This window comes from Prionailurus viverrinus, chromosome C2, assembly GCF_022837055.1.
Source record: "Prionailurus viverrinus isolate Anna chromosome C2, UM_Priviv_1.0, whole genome shotgun sequence".
Lineage (NCBI taxonomy): Eukaryota > Metazoa > Chordata > Mammalia > Carnivora > Felidae > Prionailurus > Prionailurus viverrinus.
In genome coordinates, this window is record NC_062569.1 from 89,541,164 (window position 1) to 89,559,926 (window position 18,763).

General features: G+C 45.1%; 1 protein-coding gene across 6 annotated transcripts in view; it reads right to left on the reverse strand.

Annotated features, from left to right (window-relative positions):
- LOC125174690 (kalirin-like) overlaps positions 1–18,763 on the reverse strand; it is a 577,730-nt gene that overhangs the window by 73,381 nt on the left and 485,586 nt on the right. For 5 of the 6 annotated variants that reach the window (XM_047874328.1, XM_047874329.1, XM_047874330.1 and 2 more), the window contains exons 27-33: positions 17,596–17,685; positions 12,406–12,498; positions 8,058–8,169; positions 6,089–6,279; positions 5,552–5,653; positions 4,103–4,245; positions 1,011–1,113 (exon numbers count right to left, since the gene is read on the reverse strand). In XM_047874328.1, the coding sequence (XP_047730284.1) occupies positions 1,011–1,113; positions 4,103–4,245; positions 5,552–5,653; positions 6,089–6,279; positions 8,058–8,169; positions 12,406–12,498; positions 17,596–17,685 (834 nt within the window). Of the gene's footprint in view, positions 1–1,010; positions 1,114–4,102; positions 4,246–5,551; positions 5,671–6,088; positions 6,280–8,057; positions 8,170–12,405; positions 12,499–17,595; positions 17,686–18,763 lie in introns of those variants that run through there. The other variant, XR_007155513.1, reaches the window with a different exon arrangement.

Genomic DNA, 18,763 nt, shown 5'->3' on the forward strand with positions numbered 1-18,763 from the left:
TAGATCATCTTTAAAAAAACATAACTTAGAAAACAAAAATGAAGCAAGGACACAGCCTGTTGCCTGAGGCTGAAGGACTAGGCCAACATATTGGGTCTTGATAGACTAGGGCCAAATAGTCTTTGGAAATCCATACCTTCATTCATAAAATCACTAATATGCTGCAAAAGATCATTTTATACCCTAACACCCTGAGGTAAGCAAATGATTATAGGGTTAGAGACAAAAATCTTCCTGTCTCTGCTGCAAATTTAGACAGCTGAATTCTTCCCCTCGCTTGAACAAATACATAGGGTCTCTGCTACAGTCTCCTTTCTTTCACTGCCTCCAGAGCTACTAACTTCTTGCTTATTTGCTCCAAAATAGAAGAGACCAAGCGACCAGGCTTTCTTGCAAGACTATTACATCCCTCCAAGCTGCTTCACACACCACCACTTCTTGGTCCTCTGTGCCTCAGGAACTGAGCCCTGATACTCTGGCCCAAGGAAGGCATCATTTCCACTGGAGTCCCTTCGGAAAGAAGGCTCTTACCAAACAGCATCTCTGTGGCCATTTGCCAAATCACTGGTCTTGGTCTAATTTTAGATGATTCCATTCAACCATTATAAATAGGAGCCAATCATAGCCACTAAGGTCTCAGGAAACTATCCCAGTCTCAGCGCCCTGAGGTCCAGCCTCCCACGAGGCAGAGCCACCCAAGCCGCCCAGTGGGACATCTCTAGAGGACGGGAGACCCAGACCCTCTCACCCTTCAACTTTGCTCCTTCTGCTAAACTCTCATGACAGGAGAGGTCTGGTTGATCACCTGGTCTTTTGTCCCCTCAGACGACATCTCCACACTATGACATAGCTCCTCCAGCCCTGCTCTTTCCACTTTGGCTGGCACAAAGAAACAATCGGTTCCTGAGGCTGGGCTCCATAGTGGGAGAAATTCCTCTGAGGGTAACTCTCCAGGGGTGGTTAAGCCAACAAGAAGTCTTAGGGGAAGGAAGGTTGGGACACTGTCCTACCTTGTCACTGTCCACTGTATTCTGAGAGGTCCTAGAGGCGATAGAGATGGTGTCTGGCTGGCTGCTTCCATCCCCCTGGCTGTCAACATCCTCCACTCCATCCCTGCAGGAAGAAGAGAAAAAAAAACAGGGGTGGGGGTGGGGGGAACCACTGTGGGTTTAGAGCACACTAGGATTTCCAGCTGTGCTGGCAGAGCAGAGTCTCAGCACTTTCGAACAGGGATTTGTCTAAAATTATCCCACTAAAAGGAGCAGCCCTATGTGATTTTCGAAGATGTCACCTTTGCACTTAAGCACACAATCCCTGTGCTGATAACTGAACACAGAATGATCCCCCCACACCATAACTCCTCTGACCCATGGTATAGAGGAGGCAGTTATTTATTTATTTATTACTGGGAATGGGTCTATAATAGGCAGTAGGAAGAGGTATATCCTACTTAGAACCAAGGCTTCTATCCAGCTGACTGGGTAATCTCTGACAACCCCAGAGTTTAAAGTGTTCAAATAGTTTTTCTAAATGCTGTAAGAGGATGGGGGTTAGTTTATAGCTGGCTTATAAAGAAAACAGAGCTGATAAGATATTTTGACTTGTATTTCTTCTGCTTAAGAAAACGACGTGAGATATTCCTCCAGAGGAGATAATCTTTGGGGAGTTCCTGATGCTGGATGCTCAACTCCTGTGTATGGAGGAAGAGATTATTTCCTTCAACTTGGTGGGTCCTGTTGATCTCATGCCTATTTATGATGACTTCTTATCAACACAAAGGCATCATCTCAAAGATCACAGATTCCACAGTAGCTTTTTGAGTCAGCTTGCTCCTGAGCATCCGGTAAGGTAATCTCTTGAGTGTACTCCCGGCATATGCCCTTCCTGGGCCACTGGACAATTTAGCTGTCCCACTTACATATCCCTTCAATTCTCCAGCTTAAGAATTATGTCTCAGTCCTGCACTGAATGCATAGCCAGGGCAAAGGGGATTAGATGCCTGGGAACTGGTGAGGCTGGGTGGTCAGTGTCAGGAAAAACTGAAGGAGGTGTGGGCCAGGGACATGGACATGGAAAAATTAGCACAAAACTTGACAGTTCTTCCCAGCTTATGAAGGTTACTCCCCTGATGCTACTTATGGAGAAGTAATGGCATCAGGAAGTTGCTGCATAAGGATGACACCACATGGACAAAATTCCCCATATACTGAAGCCGCCTCACAGAGTCTAGACAATTATGATCTGGTGTACATGGACGTTAGTGTGCATGCGGGTACAGTATCTTCTAGTCACCAAAAAGTGCCTTCTCCTGCTCAGAACACTTCTAGGTCAACTGCTTTCTCACCGCCACTTATGGGCTGGGAAATGCCAACTTATTTTAATAACGTAAGCCACACATTCACAGGAAGGAAATTCTGCTGTAAAATGAAATTCAGTGATGCATTTCAAGACCAGGAATAAAGGACTTGTAGATCATCTGCTGTTTTAGATATCTGGGCCGTTGCTCCCTGCCATGTGCACAGAGTTGAGAGTTGGCTGTACTTTGCGCTTCCCACCATTCTGGCCCATCATGGGCCCTTCTGGTCCATTGCAGATGAAGCCAGTTCTGAGGGAGGTGGGGAGCCCATCCAGGAGTGTGGGTAGTGTTCTCCAAGCCAATTCACTCCTCCGTAAACTCTGTCCCCATATCTTGGGAGCCAAGCTAATGAAATTACAGACAGCCTGACTGTTCTCTGCAGAATCTGCCAAGGCTTTTCACCCTCCTATTTCAGGACAATGACAGAGAAAAGGTGGGAGGCATTTCCAAGATATGTCCACCTCATGTTCTATAGATGCTCAAACTCTGCTACGTAGGAAAAAGGGGCACTTTCACAGGGAAACTTGAGCCAACCTCACCTGAATATCCTTTCCTGCATGCTCCTGGACATTGAGTTCATAACATTTCCTCTCTACCTTCTATATTAAAGTAGAGGCCTCCTACAGCAGGGTCTGCCTCTAGTGCTAAAGTAAGTCTATTCCATCCCTGGATCCTGGATGCAGGTAACTGAAATGCAAACAATTCCTCCTCCAACACATTCATAATTTGTCCTTCCAGCACTGAGAGGTGACTTTATTCTGGCCATGCAGGTTTGGGGGCTTCTGTCCTGTGGTGGTATCTCTCCCTACCTTAGTCACACCCTTCTTTGGGCTACCACCTCCCTTTGTACTAATGCTACTATCCACAGGTCCTCAGTTAATGCATCCTTGTTGGCACCAAAAGGTCAACTAAATCCTTGTGATTTACCCTGTTCATGAATAGGGGAGGAAAGGAGAGCCTGTTGCCATCAATGACTATCACCCCAGAACTCTGTTTTGTTTTGTTTCAATGTTAACATGATGGTTTTGAATGCTTTCTTTTGAAGTGCCCTCTAAAAGAGTCATTGTGAGTGACTGTCACATGGAGGGAGACTTGTGAAAGGAACACCTAGGAAGTCTTCCACCAGTTTAGGGCAACTGGGATTCAGGAGGGCCCAGAGAGATAAAGATACAAAAAAATCAGTCCCCCTGCTTATCTCAGATAAATGAAGGTGAGGACTCGAGGGTTACAGAAGAGCTGCAGTGATAACCCCATCATACTATCCCCTACCCATTACAGTATGCAAAACTCATTTACTGTCTTACACAGTCCACTTAGGCCCCCCTCCCTCCCAAAGCCTTCCCTGGACGCTCCTCTCAAGTGCTCATCTAAAGTCCCCTCTGAATGAATTTTTACAGCATTTACTGTCCCCATCAGCAGCACTGGTTCTTCTAGTCTAACCATTCTGCGTGGGAGACACAACTGTTAGATGGTTCTCGAGGGAAGGGACTCATCATGCATCTTCCCCTTCTCTTCTCAGAGCACCCAGCAGAGTGTCTATGAAATAAGAGGTGCCCAATGAAGCCCTGCTGAATTCAATTGACAGTTACTGGTGAGATGCTTAAAGAAAAGATTGCTCATCTTAGATGGGACTTCACAGAGAATGGTGCCAACTGCACAGCACACCCCTTCTGTGGAAGCAGAGGGCGACCCCACTCCCGCTCCCGGAGCATGTGAGGCAGTGCTGAGAGGAGAGACGCTGGTTACCTCTTACTATTGTTCCTTTGTTTGGCTGGTGTTTTGGGGAGTTGAATTGGCTCCTTTAAAGCTCCTTTCAGGTGAATGATCCTCTCTTGAATCACCTCTCGAATGTTCTTGATCCACTCCTGCTTGGTTTCTATGTTGGAGGCCTGGAGTGCCACAGAGAGAAACAGTAAACACCCCATCTTCCTTTGTTCTCAATCTTCCTCCTGCAGGCTTAACCCACTACTTTTAAGGACACCAAATGTTTGAGGAATTCATGTCTATTTTACGCATATGACTCTTCAATTCTTCTGCAACTCCTAGAATGGGGCTATAACCTCAAGACTCAATGGACACTTGTACGGGGGTGATTTTCAAAGTATTTAATACTCCACATGGCACTGACCAATACTGACACATGTCCTGGTGTGGGAGCATATGTGGAGGTCCCCCGCCGGGCCAGGGATGAACACATCAGTTACCAGATGCTGGTAGTTCTGGGGAACACTGGAGATGTAGCAAGGGGCATTTGAAGGCAGTGGCTATTCACCAAGTGGTATGGGTCTATATCAGCACATTCAACTCCTAGCATGGCTACATAGGCTTATGCTGACTGAAAGTCAATGCTGGGTTTTTAGCCTGGTAAACATGTTAATTGAAGGCACTTCTACCATCTCATAAGTATCCCATTTGTCTTTGTGGAATTTTTTTCAGGTAATTCTGTCTGATGACAGGTGGCGGCTAGGCAGGCAATTCCTAGTGAACAAGTGTGAAGCATTTGTCAGGGTTGGACCATCTTTTCCTTGGTGATAGCCACCCACTGACAAGCAACTGACTGATGGGTGCCCCATCCGCAGGACCCCTTCTTGGTTAGATGTACGTTACCACGAGCATATTCCCAGGCTGTGTGAGCTCTGGAAAGAGAATGACTCCTTAAGGCCCTCGTCTGGAGAAAGGCCCTTTCTTAGTACTCCTTTCAATCAACATAATTCCTTTGCTAGTGTGATTTATGAGAGCTTCTAGAATGTAAGTTTCCAGAGGACAAGGTCCATCTCTCATTTGTAGTTACAAGCAGCACTGAGCAGAATACCTTCTATGTAGGTGTTCAGGAAAAAGTATTGAACGAACGTGGATCAAATCAAGGTACCTTTTGTCAAATGGTCAGTTGTCCTTGCCCTTGAAGGGGACACGTGGACAGAACATATCTAAGTGGGCCCTGCTGAGGAAGCACAGCAGCTACTCCCTGCATCCTTCCCTCTTCATAGGCTTGAGGGGATCGACTTAGGGGACCATGGATCTTTGAGATTTCAAGTCTATGTCCATGATAGAACTTGCTTTTTGATACCAATGTGATACTGCCCTTCCCGGTGGAGTCTCCAGGTCCCACCTTTCAGGAATCATGTGCCCCAGCCCCCTGCCTTTCTCCTGCCACCCTCAACCCTCAACCCAGCCCCAGTGGAGAGCAGTACTTACTTTCAGCACTGTTTTATTGTCTGAGGAAGGGGTGCGCCCAGACCACAAGGCGAATTTGCAGGGATCACCTTCTACGTGCTCCGTCACACCCAGCTCTGAGGTCTGTAGACAGGAAATGCCTGTGAGAGGCGGGGAAGGGGAGGGCAGTGGGAAACTTAGGGCTGGGGTGGGAAGGGAAAGGTGACAAAGAGGAGAGGACCGAGGGAGGGGCTTCTGTCAATCAAACTTCAACAGACTGGAAGCTTTGTTCCTCTACCCAGGCTGAAAGGATCTACAAGCACCTGCCTGATTAGCAGGTTGCAGGGAGGGAAGGTGAAGAGGGAGGCGCTAAAAGCAGACATCAAGAAGAACGATGGACTCTAAAATGCAGAAGGGGGAGTCGAGGGGGCATCTTTCCAAATAGGAGGCATTTTCATTTGTCCAGGATGGTTTTGGTGTGGCACCAGGGGAGAGATGAGCTGAGTGTTCAAGAGCCCTTCCTGCCCAAAGGCTCTATGACAACAGGGAGACTTGTCTTGCCCCACTTGCCCCACCTACCAGTAGCTTGTTCTTGTAAACATATTTCGTGTGTCCTGAAGAGTCTTTGATCTCCTTGCTAAAAACCAAGGAGATCTCAAAGAGGAACAAGTGCCGCTCTCGCCCCTTCCGGATCAGTGACTTTGGGTCCCACACTTGAAAGGCATCCTGGAGAATCAGCTCCCCCTGCACATCCAGGTTCTCGTCGAACCCTGAAAGACACCCGTTTCCACCCTGTGGAGTTTCTGTAGCACCCCGTCTGGGTGCCATGGTCCACTCCCCTCTTGGAAAGGTCTCCCTGACTGTGAGCATTCCGTTCCCACATCGCTTTCTCTCTCTGATTCCTGACACTCCTAAATACTTGAGTAGATAGCTCTAGGGAACTGTAATCAGATCTCCCTTTCTGCACCGGCCTCCTACACATAACCAGTATCAGTGGTATCTTCTCAAAAGCCTGGGACGTCCTGCAAGGGCAAACCCCATATCACCTTCTTCCTCTACAGCTCCCCACAGACTTGGGCTCCGAGCTCTGACTGGGGTTGAGGACTGTCTGATGGAGTGCCCTCGACTCCACTTTATTTGTCATTGCTGTATTTCTTACAGTCCATTCCCAGGACTCTTCCCTTTGATGGCTCCTGTCCAATGTGGTGCGCAAGCCTTTAACAGCTGTATTTATTCCACTTTAAATTTGAACAGGGGTTCTGAAACTTAGTGTGCTTGAGAATCACCTGCAGAGCTTGTCGAAACACAGATTCCTGCCCACTCCTGCCCCTAGAATACTGGGATTCGGTAGCTGTGGGGTGGAGCCCAGGAATTTGCTCTTTTGACAAGCTCCCAGGTGTTGCTGCTACTGTTCCACATACTTGGAGTAACTGGATCCAGAATACAGGTCAGGGACAGGCTGGAGGAGAAGGGTGCTAACATATGAGGACACCCAGGGCTGGGGATGGGGATGGAATGCAAACAGAAAAGGGGGCAGAGAACTGTGGCAACAGGAATATGTTCAGATGGTTAGTGCTCAGTCTGGAGAAGGTAACCAGGGCTCCGCTATATGAAGAATTATAGCGTCCTATATTCAGAGTGGCCCAGGAAGTAGTGAGACCAGACCAAGATTAGAGGTGGGGGAGGTGGGAGGGAAGGTGATGATGAGAGATGGAGTCCAGAGGAGAAAAAACAGCCCACAGCTCTGCATATTTACAACAGAGTACACTGATCCCCCTTAACATCTGTTTTCCAGGCCAGACTGGAATGTGGAGTCTGAACTCATCCGACAACTTCCGTCCCAGTGCAACTGCTCTGCTCCTCTGTTCTGTGGTGTTAAGGGCATTTTATTGGAGTCTCACTCTACCAGGTTTCTGGGCCCCAAGACCATGGTTCCAGTGGACTAAATGTACATTGGTGAAGTCCTATCAGGTCTGTCTGGCTGGACTTTTCTCACCTGCTAGGAAGGCCGTAAGGATGGTTGCTCACCAATGTGAACATCAATGTGAACCCAATGCCACTGAACTGTGTGCTTAAAAATAGTTAGAATGGTAAATTTTATGTTATGTATATTTTATTACAATAGAAGAAAAAGAAGAACATAAGGCTGGAGACCTTGGATGTATGTCCACATGCATGCAGGACTTCTACTCATTCTGATGACAAATGCGATGCAAATGCTATTGCAGATGAACAGGACTGCTGTGGGTCAGGGTTCTAGCACATTTATAGTAAGGACGATGGCCTGTCCTGGACTACCTCCCATGCAGTGAGTTATCCACATATCCAAAACAGCTGAGGTCTGATTCTACCTGGAGGCAGGTATTGATCGAGTTGGCCCCTGTGGAGCTCCTCTCACACCTCCTGAGGACCTATGTAACAACTTGCCATTTCTCCTCTCTTCCAGCCTTGCCCGTTGCCTGATGTCATGCCACTTCCTTCCCACAACACAAGCTCCCTAGTCTTAGGAAAGGAGGAGGCCCCCCAGAGAGGCTGGGAAGACAGCTACCTTCCAGCATGCTGACATGCATGGCATCATTGGCTTTCTTTGGGACACTGAGCATCACCTCCAGGCCATCCTTGAGCTCTCCCTTCCCTTCTTCGCAGCAAGTTAAAAGTTCCTGGGGAAAAAGTCCAGACACAATTAGAGTCATTTGCCCCAGCTTTCCCACCCTCCCACCACCTAACCCATCAAGGTGATTACAGACCAACTTTGTTCTCCGTAATGGTTTCCTCTAAGCTATAAGAAAAGTGGGGTGGGATGGAGAGTTATCTCCAAAGGATTCTACCACTATATTTTTTCCCTAGACTTAGCAACAGACATCTACTTCTGGCACCACATTTATTTATGTACCTCTTCTCCCTAATGCTGACTTCCCACCATACTGGGAGCAACCTGGGCTCGTAGACATTATAGGTTTATAGAATTTCAGAGTTATAACATATTTTTAGATCATATAAATCAGGAGTTCATACCTTGGGACCAGTATATGGGATTCTGGACTAGTTCTTTTTAAATCTTAAATCTAGAATCTACCCACCATGCCAACCCTATCTCCCCCATGACATCCACCACGCTGAGGCTTCTCAGAGCATGCCCTCTCTTACTTCCTCATTGAAGACTAGGTCAGTATTCTCTCCACAAAGACATATAGTATCTGGTTGATGGAGAAAAAATAATCTTCAACTATCTTAAAAATTCTAAGGGCCATTTGGAGTGATTTTGCCCAAACCAGAGGAATATTGGCATTCATTTTTCCTATGAGGGTTATTGTATTTTGTTCGTTTTGACACTGGAAACAAAACAGTTAAGCAACAGATCTGCAATCCATACCCTCTCCTTCTGTAGGGGCTGGTGAAGGCAGAGGATGGGTGGATGGGGTAGAGATGCACTTCCAGGAAAGAAAGAAGTTGACCAGATCGAACCCTGTAAACATGTCAGACTTCCTGGCTAATGGTAGTACCTAGCAGGAGAATCCTTATCTAGGGAATGCTTTTAGTAGGATATATCTGGTTTGTCTAGGACTTCTTACGGTAAACAAACCTGGAATCTATGGCTTTAGGGGCATGGCTCCCTGTAAGATATCACATATGCTATGCATCTAAGTAAATAGTATGTTTCATAAACAAAATGGCTCTCTTCAGGGTAAATGATATCATACAAGATATACCATTTAGAAAGTCTGTGTGTTAGTCTGGGCCACAGCATGTCCTGATGCTCCAAGAAAGGGCTTAGAGCTGTTGATGGTTCTGGACTTCTCTCTGCGTTATCTCTTCCTTGGGATTATTTGTATCCTTGAAATTATTAGTAAAAGCTTTATACTTGGTAAGATATCTGATTAGTGAGCATCTGACACGAAAGTCCAATCCTTTGTGTCATCTCAGATACAATCCCATATGAAGAAGGGAGCTTTGAGTGCCCAAAGGAGAGGTGAACTGCCTCGAGCATGTTGGGGAGGCAGAAGTGATCAGTTCTCAGCTCTGTCCTTGGTTCCAGTCGGTATAACGGCATCACTGTTCAGAAAGTTGCACTTACTTCTGCCAACCTGAAGTTCTCTGACTCTCCCCAACCCTTTCCTAATTTTAACTCTCCTGACCTTGTTTCCCATACATCCTCAAAGGAATTTCCAGGCAGAAGCACAAGAGACAAATAAGAAATATATGCTTCAGTGTGCAATAGAAAATTCCAAATGGTTTAACCCCCCAAAGCAGTGTGGCAAGTCCATCAATCAACCACCAAAGCCCATAAATTCTCCTTGGATCCTTGCTATACTTGTTATTAAAGAGAAAGCTCCAATTTAATTTAGACTTCAAAGGACATCTGTAGCAGATTTACATGGAGAATATTGAACACTAACTGACAGATAGTTTTGACTTTCATGCAACACCCAAAGTGAGGAATCCCAGAGGATACTGATAATTAAATGTCAGTTTTTTTGGAATAAAACTGTCTTTAATAAGAAAATAAATCCCATATTCTTTATTTATAGTAAGAGCTCAGCAAACTGAGCTTTTACTCCGCAGTACTCTGCTACCAATGCATTTATAAGAGGTCAAAATTACCTTGGTAAATCTTTTTTACAGATTTTCCACAAATTCCTACTACTTCATTTTTTTTCCTTCTCAGTTACCTGCACAGTCATCTCTTCCTAAAACATCCAGTTATAGAGTGAAGGGCCCAGAGCCCACCCACCCATCACCTAAAGCAAAACACAGGGCAGCCTGTCCATCCTCCACTTTCCTCTCTTATCTGTGTCACATAATTATCCGGGGAACTTCAGCCCTGTGGGATTAAAAGGGAGAGCTGAAAAGCTATATTTCTGTTAGAACTGGATCTTACGTTTTAAAAAAAATTTTTTTAATTGTTTATTTATTTTTTGAAGGAGAAAGACAGAGCACGAGTGGGGGAGGGGCAGAGAGGGAGACACAGAATCTGAAGCAGGCTCCAGGCTCTGAGCTGTCAGTACAAAGCCGGACATGGGGCTCAAACTCATGAGGCAGGCAAGCCATGAGATCATGACCTAAGCTGAAGCCAGATGCTTAACCGCTTAACCGACTGAGCCACCCAGGCGCCCTGAACTGGATCTTACTTGACTTAAGGCATTGGCAAGTGTGGATGGGCAAATTTCTGTTTTGTTTTGTTTTACTTTTTAATTCGCAACCCCACCAATTCCTGAAAAGCTTTGAGATGCTTAAATTTAATAACCACAAACATGAATTTCAAAAAATCTTCCAGTACAAGAAAAATCATTTTAAAGGATCAAGCGTTAAATGGGATAGGGAAGGAGAGGATCATTACACACAGAAATCTGGGCTAAGGAGAAACCAGTAACAATACAGTAGTCGTAATAGGACTCAATGCTAATTGTCTGATAGTCAAAGGCAAAGAAGGAGCTAAAAGCTCTTGTGATTTAAAGGTAGAGAGTACACCAATCATTTAGGAGAGAACCCCCACACCCTACTCTGAGATCTTATGAGAATTTCTGTGAGTCTTTATATAAAGAACTTTAAAAAACAAAGATGACATCTTCAAAAGCAATTCTGCCAAAACAGCCAAGATGTTCTGCACATTGTTACTTCTCACATGAGTTCTCAACAAAGGCCAAGGGCATGATGCCGTGTTGTAACTCTCTAAGCCATTTCTGCAGGCCTGGATGTTGAGTGCCTGGAAGCAGAAGCCCAAAATGTCTTTTCTTGGAGACGAGGAAAGAGAAGGTTTGAAGGCGGAGGCAGGAGGGAAAGGGTGGTGCTAGTCCCTGACCTGACCCTCAGTGGGGAAGAGGTCCAGGGCATGGGCTCATGGGGCCCCATGGGGGCTCATGCTCTTCTCATCATGGAATCACATGTGCTAAGCAGGGAGACCCTAGTGGCTGTCCGTGGGCACCTCCAGTGTGACCAGAAACCTAGATGTGAAACTAGACTGGTTTTCAGGTTTAGTGAAGCTAGAATATCTGGGATTCTGCAAGCATCTCTAAACATGAGTTGAATTTCAGCAGATTTTCTCTGGAGCTATACTACTTACAACATGCCTCTCACTATCCCTTTATCCTTTGCATTTGAGGAGCAACCAGCCAAATATTCAAACTCAGGGAAAACTCTACCCTTACACCTTGACAATTAATATACATAGGGGTTATATAACTGCTTATAATATCGATTTCCCAGGCTTTCTGTGGGGGAAATGTCACATCTTCAGACTGTTGGTGTATCCTTCTCTGAAGAAGCAGCCCACATTACTTACTATTTTACATAATTTGATTATTTGAATTTCAAAGAAAATATTTTAGAGAAAATCCAAATCTGTTTGCTTGGCTCCAAAAGAACCCCTACCTAACATATGGGATCCTCCAGACACAAGAGTGTCATTGTGTTTTAATATGCACTCTTTGAGTGTTTTCTCTCAAAAACCTCATAGTCTTGATAAACACAGAGATTAAGGCAATGGTAGATGCCACCCTGGGCCTCCACTGTCTATGTTGACTGGCAGTGTCCCCTTGACCCCTGACAGTAGGAGGGACCACCAGGAGGAATCTGTCCCAGGAGGGAAGAGCAAGTGAGGCCCTAAGTGTCAGCCATAACTGCTCCAAACTGTGCAGTGGTGGGCAGGTATGAAAGCAGTCAAAACGTGTTCCTGTTCTCATTTCTCCTCTGTCCCCCAGCAAATAAACACCTAGAGTTTCACAGGATAGGTCATGCAGTCTGGGAGCCAGCAAAGCCAATGGGGGTTCACCTCTGAAGTTTTGCTCTAGATGGAGGAAAGGTCTTGAGATGGAAGCTTTCCCATCCTGGGCAAAGCTGGGGCTCCCTGGACCTGATCAGTAGTGCAGGAGGAGGTGCCCAGAGGGGAGGGGAAGTACCTTCAGGAGCAGCTGGTACTTGGTGATCCTCTGGACGGGCTTGATTAGGTAGGAAGAGATGGAGTTGGCCAGACCGTGCCGCTGCTGTATCTCCTACAGGGATGAAAACAGGCACCATGACATACAAAAGGGTGTGTGTATGAGTGTATCTTGGGAGGAAGTCGGTGGGGTGAGAAGACAGCAAAAGGAAAAAGGGTAGAAAATTATGAGAACCGTTCTTTGATGGGGAGAGAACCAAGAGAGACCAAGACGAACACACAGAGAAAAGGAGAGGTGGTGAAAGGGGAGGAGCTTTAGGGAGAGAAAGCAGATTTGTGTGTCAGAAATGAAACTTATAAAGAAATGGGGAAGGATAAAAGTGGAAAACAAGAGTGAGGAGGTAACAGCAGACAGAAGGGTAAAGGAGAGGTGGTGAAGCAGAAAGTGAAAGGAAAAATCAACCCAGAGCGGAGGTGATCACAAGGGGCTAGCAGGACGATGAGAGTAAGGGCGTGGGGCTCGGATTTCTATGCCGATGGCTCCTGAGTCTTCCTCTCCCTCAGTCTCCTTAAAACAGCACGAGGGCATATCTCCTTTACCATCCCTTCTCTCTTCAACTTAGACCCATCCCAACCCAGAATCACCACTGTATTCTTTACAACTTCTTTATTGTGATCAATGGCATCTGCCTCATTTAGGTCTCCTGAGCTGATAGCCATGGAGTCACTTTTAGTTGTTCTCCTTGTGTTATCCCCAGTGACAAGTCTTTCCTCTCCACGCCATTCATGCCCAGGCTACACCCATGACCTCCAGCTGCTGTTTGGGCCTCTAGCCTCTCATTTTACACCATTCTCTACCCTGCCTCCAAAATGACCTTCCACGCCCCAAGGTGTAGGTGCTGTGAAGGTTAGTGAAGGGTCCATGTAGTCCCCTTGCCTCAAGAACCTTACACACCAGGTGGCTCAGAATACTCACACACATAAATAGCAACAAAGGAGATGGAAGGTATTCCCAGCGAGAACAGAGAGCAATGGCTGGGCCCAGGAGTGGTGGATGGCTTAGTAGAGATAAAGCCTTCAGCTGAGGTTTAGAGGATAAGTGGGGGTGGGGAAGTGCAAAGCTGGACGAGTGGCATTCTATAAATGGAAAGCATATAAAAAATGCACAGGAAATAATCATTGGGTATTTATATGATAATGAGGACCATGCAGAATGGTATAGAGGATGTACACCTGGAGTCCAGGAAAAAATGAAAAGTACAGTTAGATAAGCAAGATATATTTAGGCCATCGATAGGGTTGAGCTAGATAAAAAAAAAAAAAATTAGGATTTGGTGGTGAGCTTCTCAATGGAAAAGTACTGTAGATCTTAAATAGGAGAAAAACATGGTGAAAGCGATGTCTCAGAGAGAGCAATATTTAGCCTAATAACAACATACAGGGCGGAGGTTGGGATATAGAGATGGAGAAACCAGTTAGGAGGTTGTTGAAAAATCCCAAGCGTGTAAACACAGAGTTACCATGCGATCCAGCAATTCTACTCCTAGGTATATACCTGAGAGAAATGAAAACATACTCCCCCACAAAAACTTATATACACTGTTTACAGCAGTATTATTAATAATAGTGAAAAAGTGGATACAACCCAAATGTCCATCAATTGATGAATGGAGATATACAATGTGAGATATCCATGCAATGGGATATTATTTGGCCATGAGGAGGAATGCAGTCCTGATATATGCTATAACATAGATGGACCCTTGAAAGCATTATGCTAAGTGAAAAAAGTCAGTCACAAAAGAATACATATTATATGATTCCATTTTTATGAAATGTCCAGAATAGGTGAATCTGTAGAGACAGAAAATGTACCATTGGTTGTTTAGCACTAAGGACAGGTGGGAGGATAAGGTGGGGTGATGGCTAAAGGGTGTGGGGCTGCTTTTTGAGGTGATGAAAATGTTCTAAAATTGACTGTGGAGATGGTTGCACATATCTGTGAATATACTAAAACCATTAAAGTGTTCACTTTAAATATACATATAACGTATAGCTATATCTATCTATCTATCTATATCTGTAGGTGTGTACCAAGGGCTTGTCCTAGGCTAGGGTCAGTAAAAACAAAGCACTGGGAGGAATACAAGAAACATTTAATTAATTAATTAATCAATTCGTTAATTAATTTAATGTTATCCATTTTTGAGAGAGGGAGAGTTTGAGCAGGGGAGAGGCGGAGAGAGGGGGACAGAGGATCTGAAGCAGGCTCTGCTCTGACAGCAGAGAGCCTGCTGTGGGGCTTGAACTCATGAACTGTGAGATCATGACCTGAAGCAAAGTCGGATGCTTACCCAACTGAGCCACCCAGGCGCCCAAGAAACATTTTAAAGTTATGTGAGAGAGGACTTGTCATGTGGCCATGAAGGAAGGGGAAGAAAAGGGAATAAAAAACAATTTTCGCATTCCTGCCAGCTATCCCAGAAGGTAGCAACTTTCTCACCCGTGTGCCTCTTCCCTAGAGGTGTGGAGTTCTAGCTGGACTTGTCCGAGGGTGATGGGCAAAAGAGCTGGCAGCCTGACTCTCTGGGCAAAGGAACATCGTCTGTTTACTTGGCAGCTCTGGCAAGAGAGCACCGGCAATAGGGCACCTTTGACAGCCGTCCATCTCTGCCAGCTCTGGGAAGGCTGCATGTGGGGCAGCGAGGAAGGGAGGAAGGCGTTGCCTCCGGGGGCTAGGTCCGCCGAACCATGCTTGCTAACCAGCTTAGCATCAAACACCACAGCCTCACAGCTCTCACATCCGAAGTAGAAAATTCTGGATCGTGTGAAGGTGTGCCCCTTTCTGGAACTTCAATGTTCTGTGCACTCTTTACGATAATGGATACTAAAAGACAGCCTTTCTTAAGGGCTTATCTCTTTTATAGAATGAGGGCCTAAAGCAGATATTTTCTAAGTGAAGAACTCAGGGAACCCTTTCTGATGAAATGGAAAAAAAGCTACAAATTATTACGGGTTCTGGAAAGCTCTGGGAACAATCAGGAGAGGTTACTGAGAGGTTACTGTTCTCCCTCTCCATCTCTATGCCAAGATCCAGGGACTCCTACCTAGTGGACGGTTTTCCTGGCTTCCAGTGGTCTTCCCAACTAAAGTAGAGGCTCATCAGGCACTATGTTGGGAATGGAGGGTGGGGGAAGGGTGTAAAATTTGGAGGTTATCTAACTTACTAGTCAAAGTCTAGAAATTGGCTAGAAACAGGAATATGATGACCATAGGACTAAAGGAAAAGGCCAATTAGCATCGCACACTATGATGTGTACAAAATAAACCAAGCAAATCATCAGCCAACCTCAAGGGGCTCATAGGTGGGAGGAGGTGTGTGTAATAAAAAGGTACATTGATAACCTCCATAAGGGAAATTGTTATAAACACTATAAGAGAGATACAAAGTATAACACATGCATAGGGAAAGGGAAGGGTTCCTGCAGGACACATTTGACTTTTAAAGGATAGAAAGAATTCCGAAGAGTGACAGTGTGTGCGTGTGTGTGTGTGTGTCTGTGCAGGTGCATTTTACACACAGAGTGGCAAGGCAGAGAGCGCACTGTGAGCAAAGACGAGGAAGCGGGGGAGTCTGAGGCATGCTCAGAGCACAGGACATGGATGTTCAGAAAAATGCTACGTGGAAGACAGGACACAATGCATTTAAAACTTCACAAACACCCTTCTGCATACTATTGATGAGTAATCGACCAGAAACATGTTAAAGAAAATACATTATTAACAGAGGTAATAGTGGTAGAGAACATCCAGTATGATATCCAATAAATTCAGATACCAAGTTAAAGAAGTACTTTTCTTGAGTTTTCTGTTTTATCAAATCTAACCTTAAAATTCCAGTTTGGGACACTCAGGACCATTTGCATATCAACACTTCATTTAAAAAAGTCATGTATGTTTTTTCTTGCCTGGCTTTCTCCCATTCAAGGGTCATTCCTTTACAGAGCAATGAGACACTTGTGGAATCATTTCTATTTTGGCAGCATCAGTCTAGAAAGATGCTCAGAGGTTCATTTTGTAAACTTGAATATGGGAATGATGTTTAAATGTCTGTATTCCTGAAGGTGCCTAGAACACCATGTTCTCTATAGTAAATACTCAAATATTCATGGGAGAAATGAAAGCAGGTAGGCAGAAACACAGACTAACAAACATTAAAAAGTTCTGTATTTCAAGTTGTTGTCACTTCTGATGGGACTACCATAATGGCCATCACTGCTACAGTCTCTTTCTCAGTGAACTTCCCTCCCCCAATTTCTTCACGCCTCGTTCTTCCCTTACATCCTACATTGACCCATTTGATGCTGTTCACTTTATAGCCAACAGGTCACTCTTTTGGGCCTAGCAATATGTAGACTTATGCCATCATTCACTAGCAGGGATGGATCCTTGTTCTAAAGCAAAGGACCAGACAAAAGGTACATCAGTGCCATCTTTGCTTGGCTTCCATTACAGCCCAAGTGATCAACACTGGCTGTGCTATAACTCTCAAAGTCCAGGCCAAACCCAAGCCAATCATACCAGAATCACAAGGGTGGGACCCACGAATCAGTATTTTCAAAACTTCCCAGGTGATTCAAATGTGTAGTCAAGGTTGAAATAATTGCATGTGAGTAGTGTCTCTCAAACTTGAGTGGCTTCTTAAAACTCAGATTGTTGGGCTTCAGCCCTGGAGACTTTGACTCAACAGATCTGGGGAGGTGGTCCAAAATATGCCTTTCTAACAAGTTATCAGGTGATGTTGATGTGGCTGCTCTGAGGACCACACTTTGAGAAGCCCTGCATTTGAGGGAGCTGTGTATGAAGTAGCTGTGTATGCATTTATGGGAGCTGTGTATGAAGAAATGAAACATCTTAACGTGTGGGTTATACTGCCGGTCTCTCTGCACACAAGATGGTGGCCAGCCCAGTTTGGTGCTGAGGCATGAAGGACCAATGTTCCTTGTCTAAAACCACACCACTTGAGATGGGATGGGGTAAAACAAAAGACAAGCACTGCTTTGGCTTTTCTCCATGCTTTACTCCTGAGATAGAGGTTTGGGTGGCCAAATTAAAAAGAGGACTAAAGGATAAAAACCCACTATCCCAAAGTAGAGAAACATTTCCACCCACCCACTCATCAATGACTCAAGAATGGAAAATCATGGCTTACATCAAAGAAGGTGCCTGCATGCTCCAGGATCAGCTGGTTGGAATCAGGCTTGTTTTTACAGTAGGTGACGTACATCTGAAATTTGTCTGCCTGAAAAGAACAAAGGTAATGACAGGTAAGCGTCCGTTAGCTGCTCCCTTCTGTTGACTGTGCCTGAAGGACCCAGCAGGGGTTGTGTAGTTAAGCTCTCAGATATTGTGTGGCACAGGATTATCTGTGGCAAATGTTCTGGGCTTATCTGCCCGTGTTCCCCTAACAAACTTGGAGATACTTTTCTCCTTTCTGCAGGTGGAGAAAGCTTGCTGAAAGTGAGCTTATTTTAATACTAGACTGTACTAGAAAGACTTTGAAAACCCAATTCACATAACGTATTTTGAAGTTGGATAGAATTTGTTTAGACGTCATCCCTTTTCTGGATTACCTACAACTGTCCTTCCCATCTTGAAAAATGATAGCATTTTCTCTAAAAACAAAACTCAAAGAATGAAAATAAAGTGTGATCTCAGAGGAAGACCTGATTGTATCCCAAATGTCTCCATTGGGGGTAGTTTGTAGGCCATGCCAAGTGTCTATGCCATCATCTCCAATTTTCCAGAAGCAATGATGGGGGAAAGGAAAGCAAGGGGACCCTCTAGGGACAGGGATGAACAATGAGTCCTAATCCAATTGTAACTTCAAGCCAACAACCTTGTAGCTTGGCAAAAAAATCATTTCTTGTTTCTCTTAGTACCCTCTGGGTTAGTACTCCATGTCCCTGCTACTGGGAAAGGTGTGCATATGTTGGCCACTAAGTAGTTTTCCCATTTGTGAAATGCTGCCAGTGTTGGTGCCTACAGAACACCTGGGATATCCTCTTCTGAGACAGCAGCCCAGATATATATGTGTTAAGTATAGCAGGTCTCATTCATGCCAGCACTATGCTCAGAGCTTCTCTTATATATTAACTCATCTGATCCTCCTGAGAACACTATGCAGCATCCCCATTTTACAGATGTGAAAACTGCGGCACTGGTTGGTTAAGTAACTTTCAATTCCCACAGTTAGAAAGTGGGAGAGCCCAGGCAAGCTGACTTCGTGCTTCTTGGTCATAACCACTGCCTTCCAGTATACTGAAACAACTCTTTCTAGCCTCATATGTGAAGATTATGAGACTTAACAAAGTCACCTT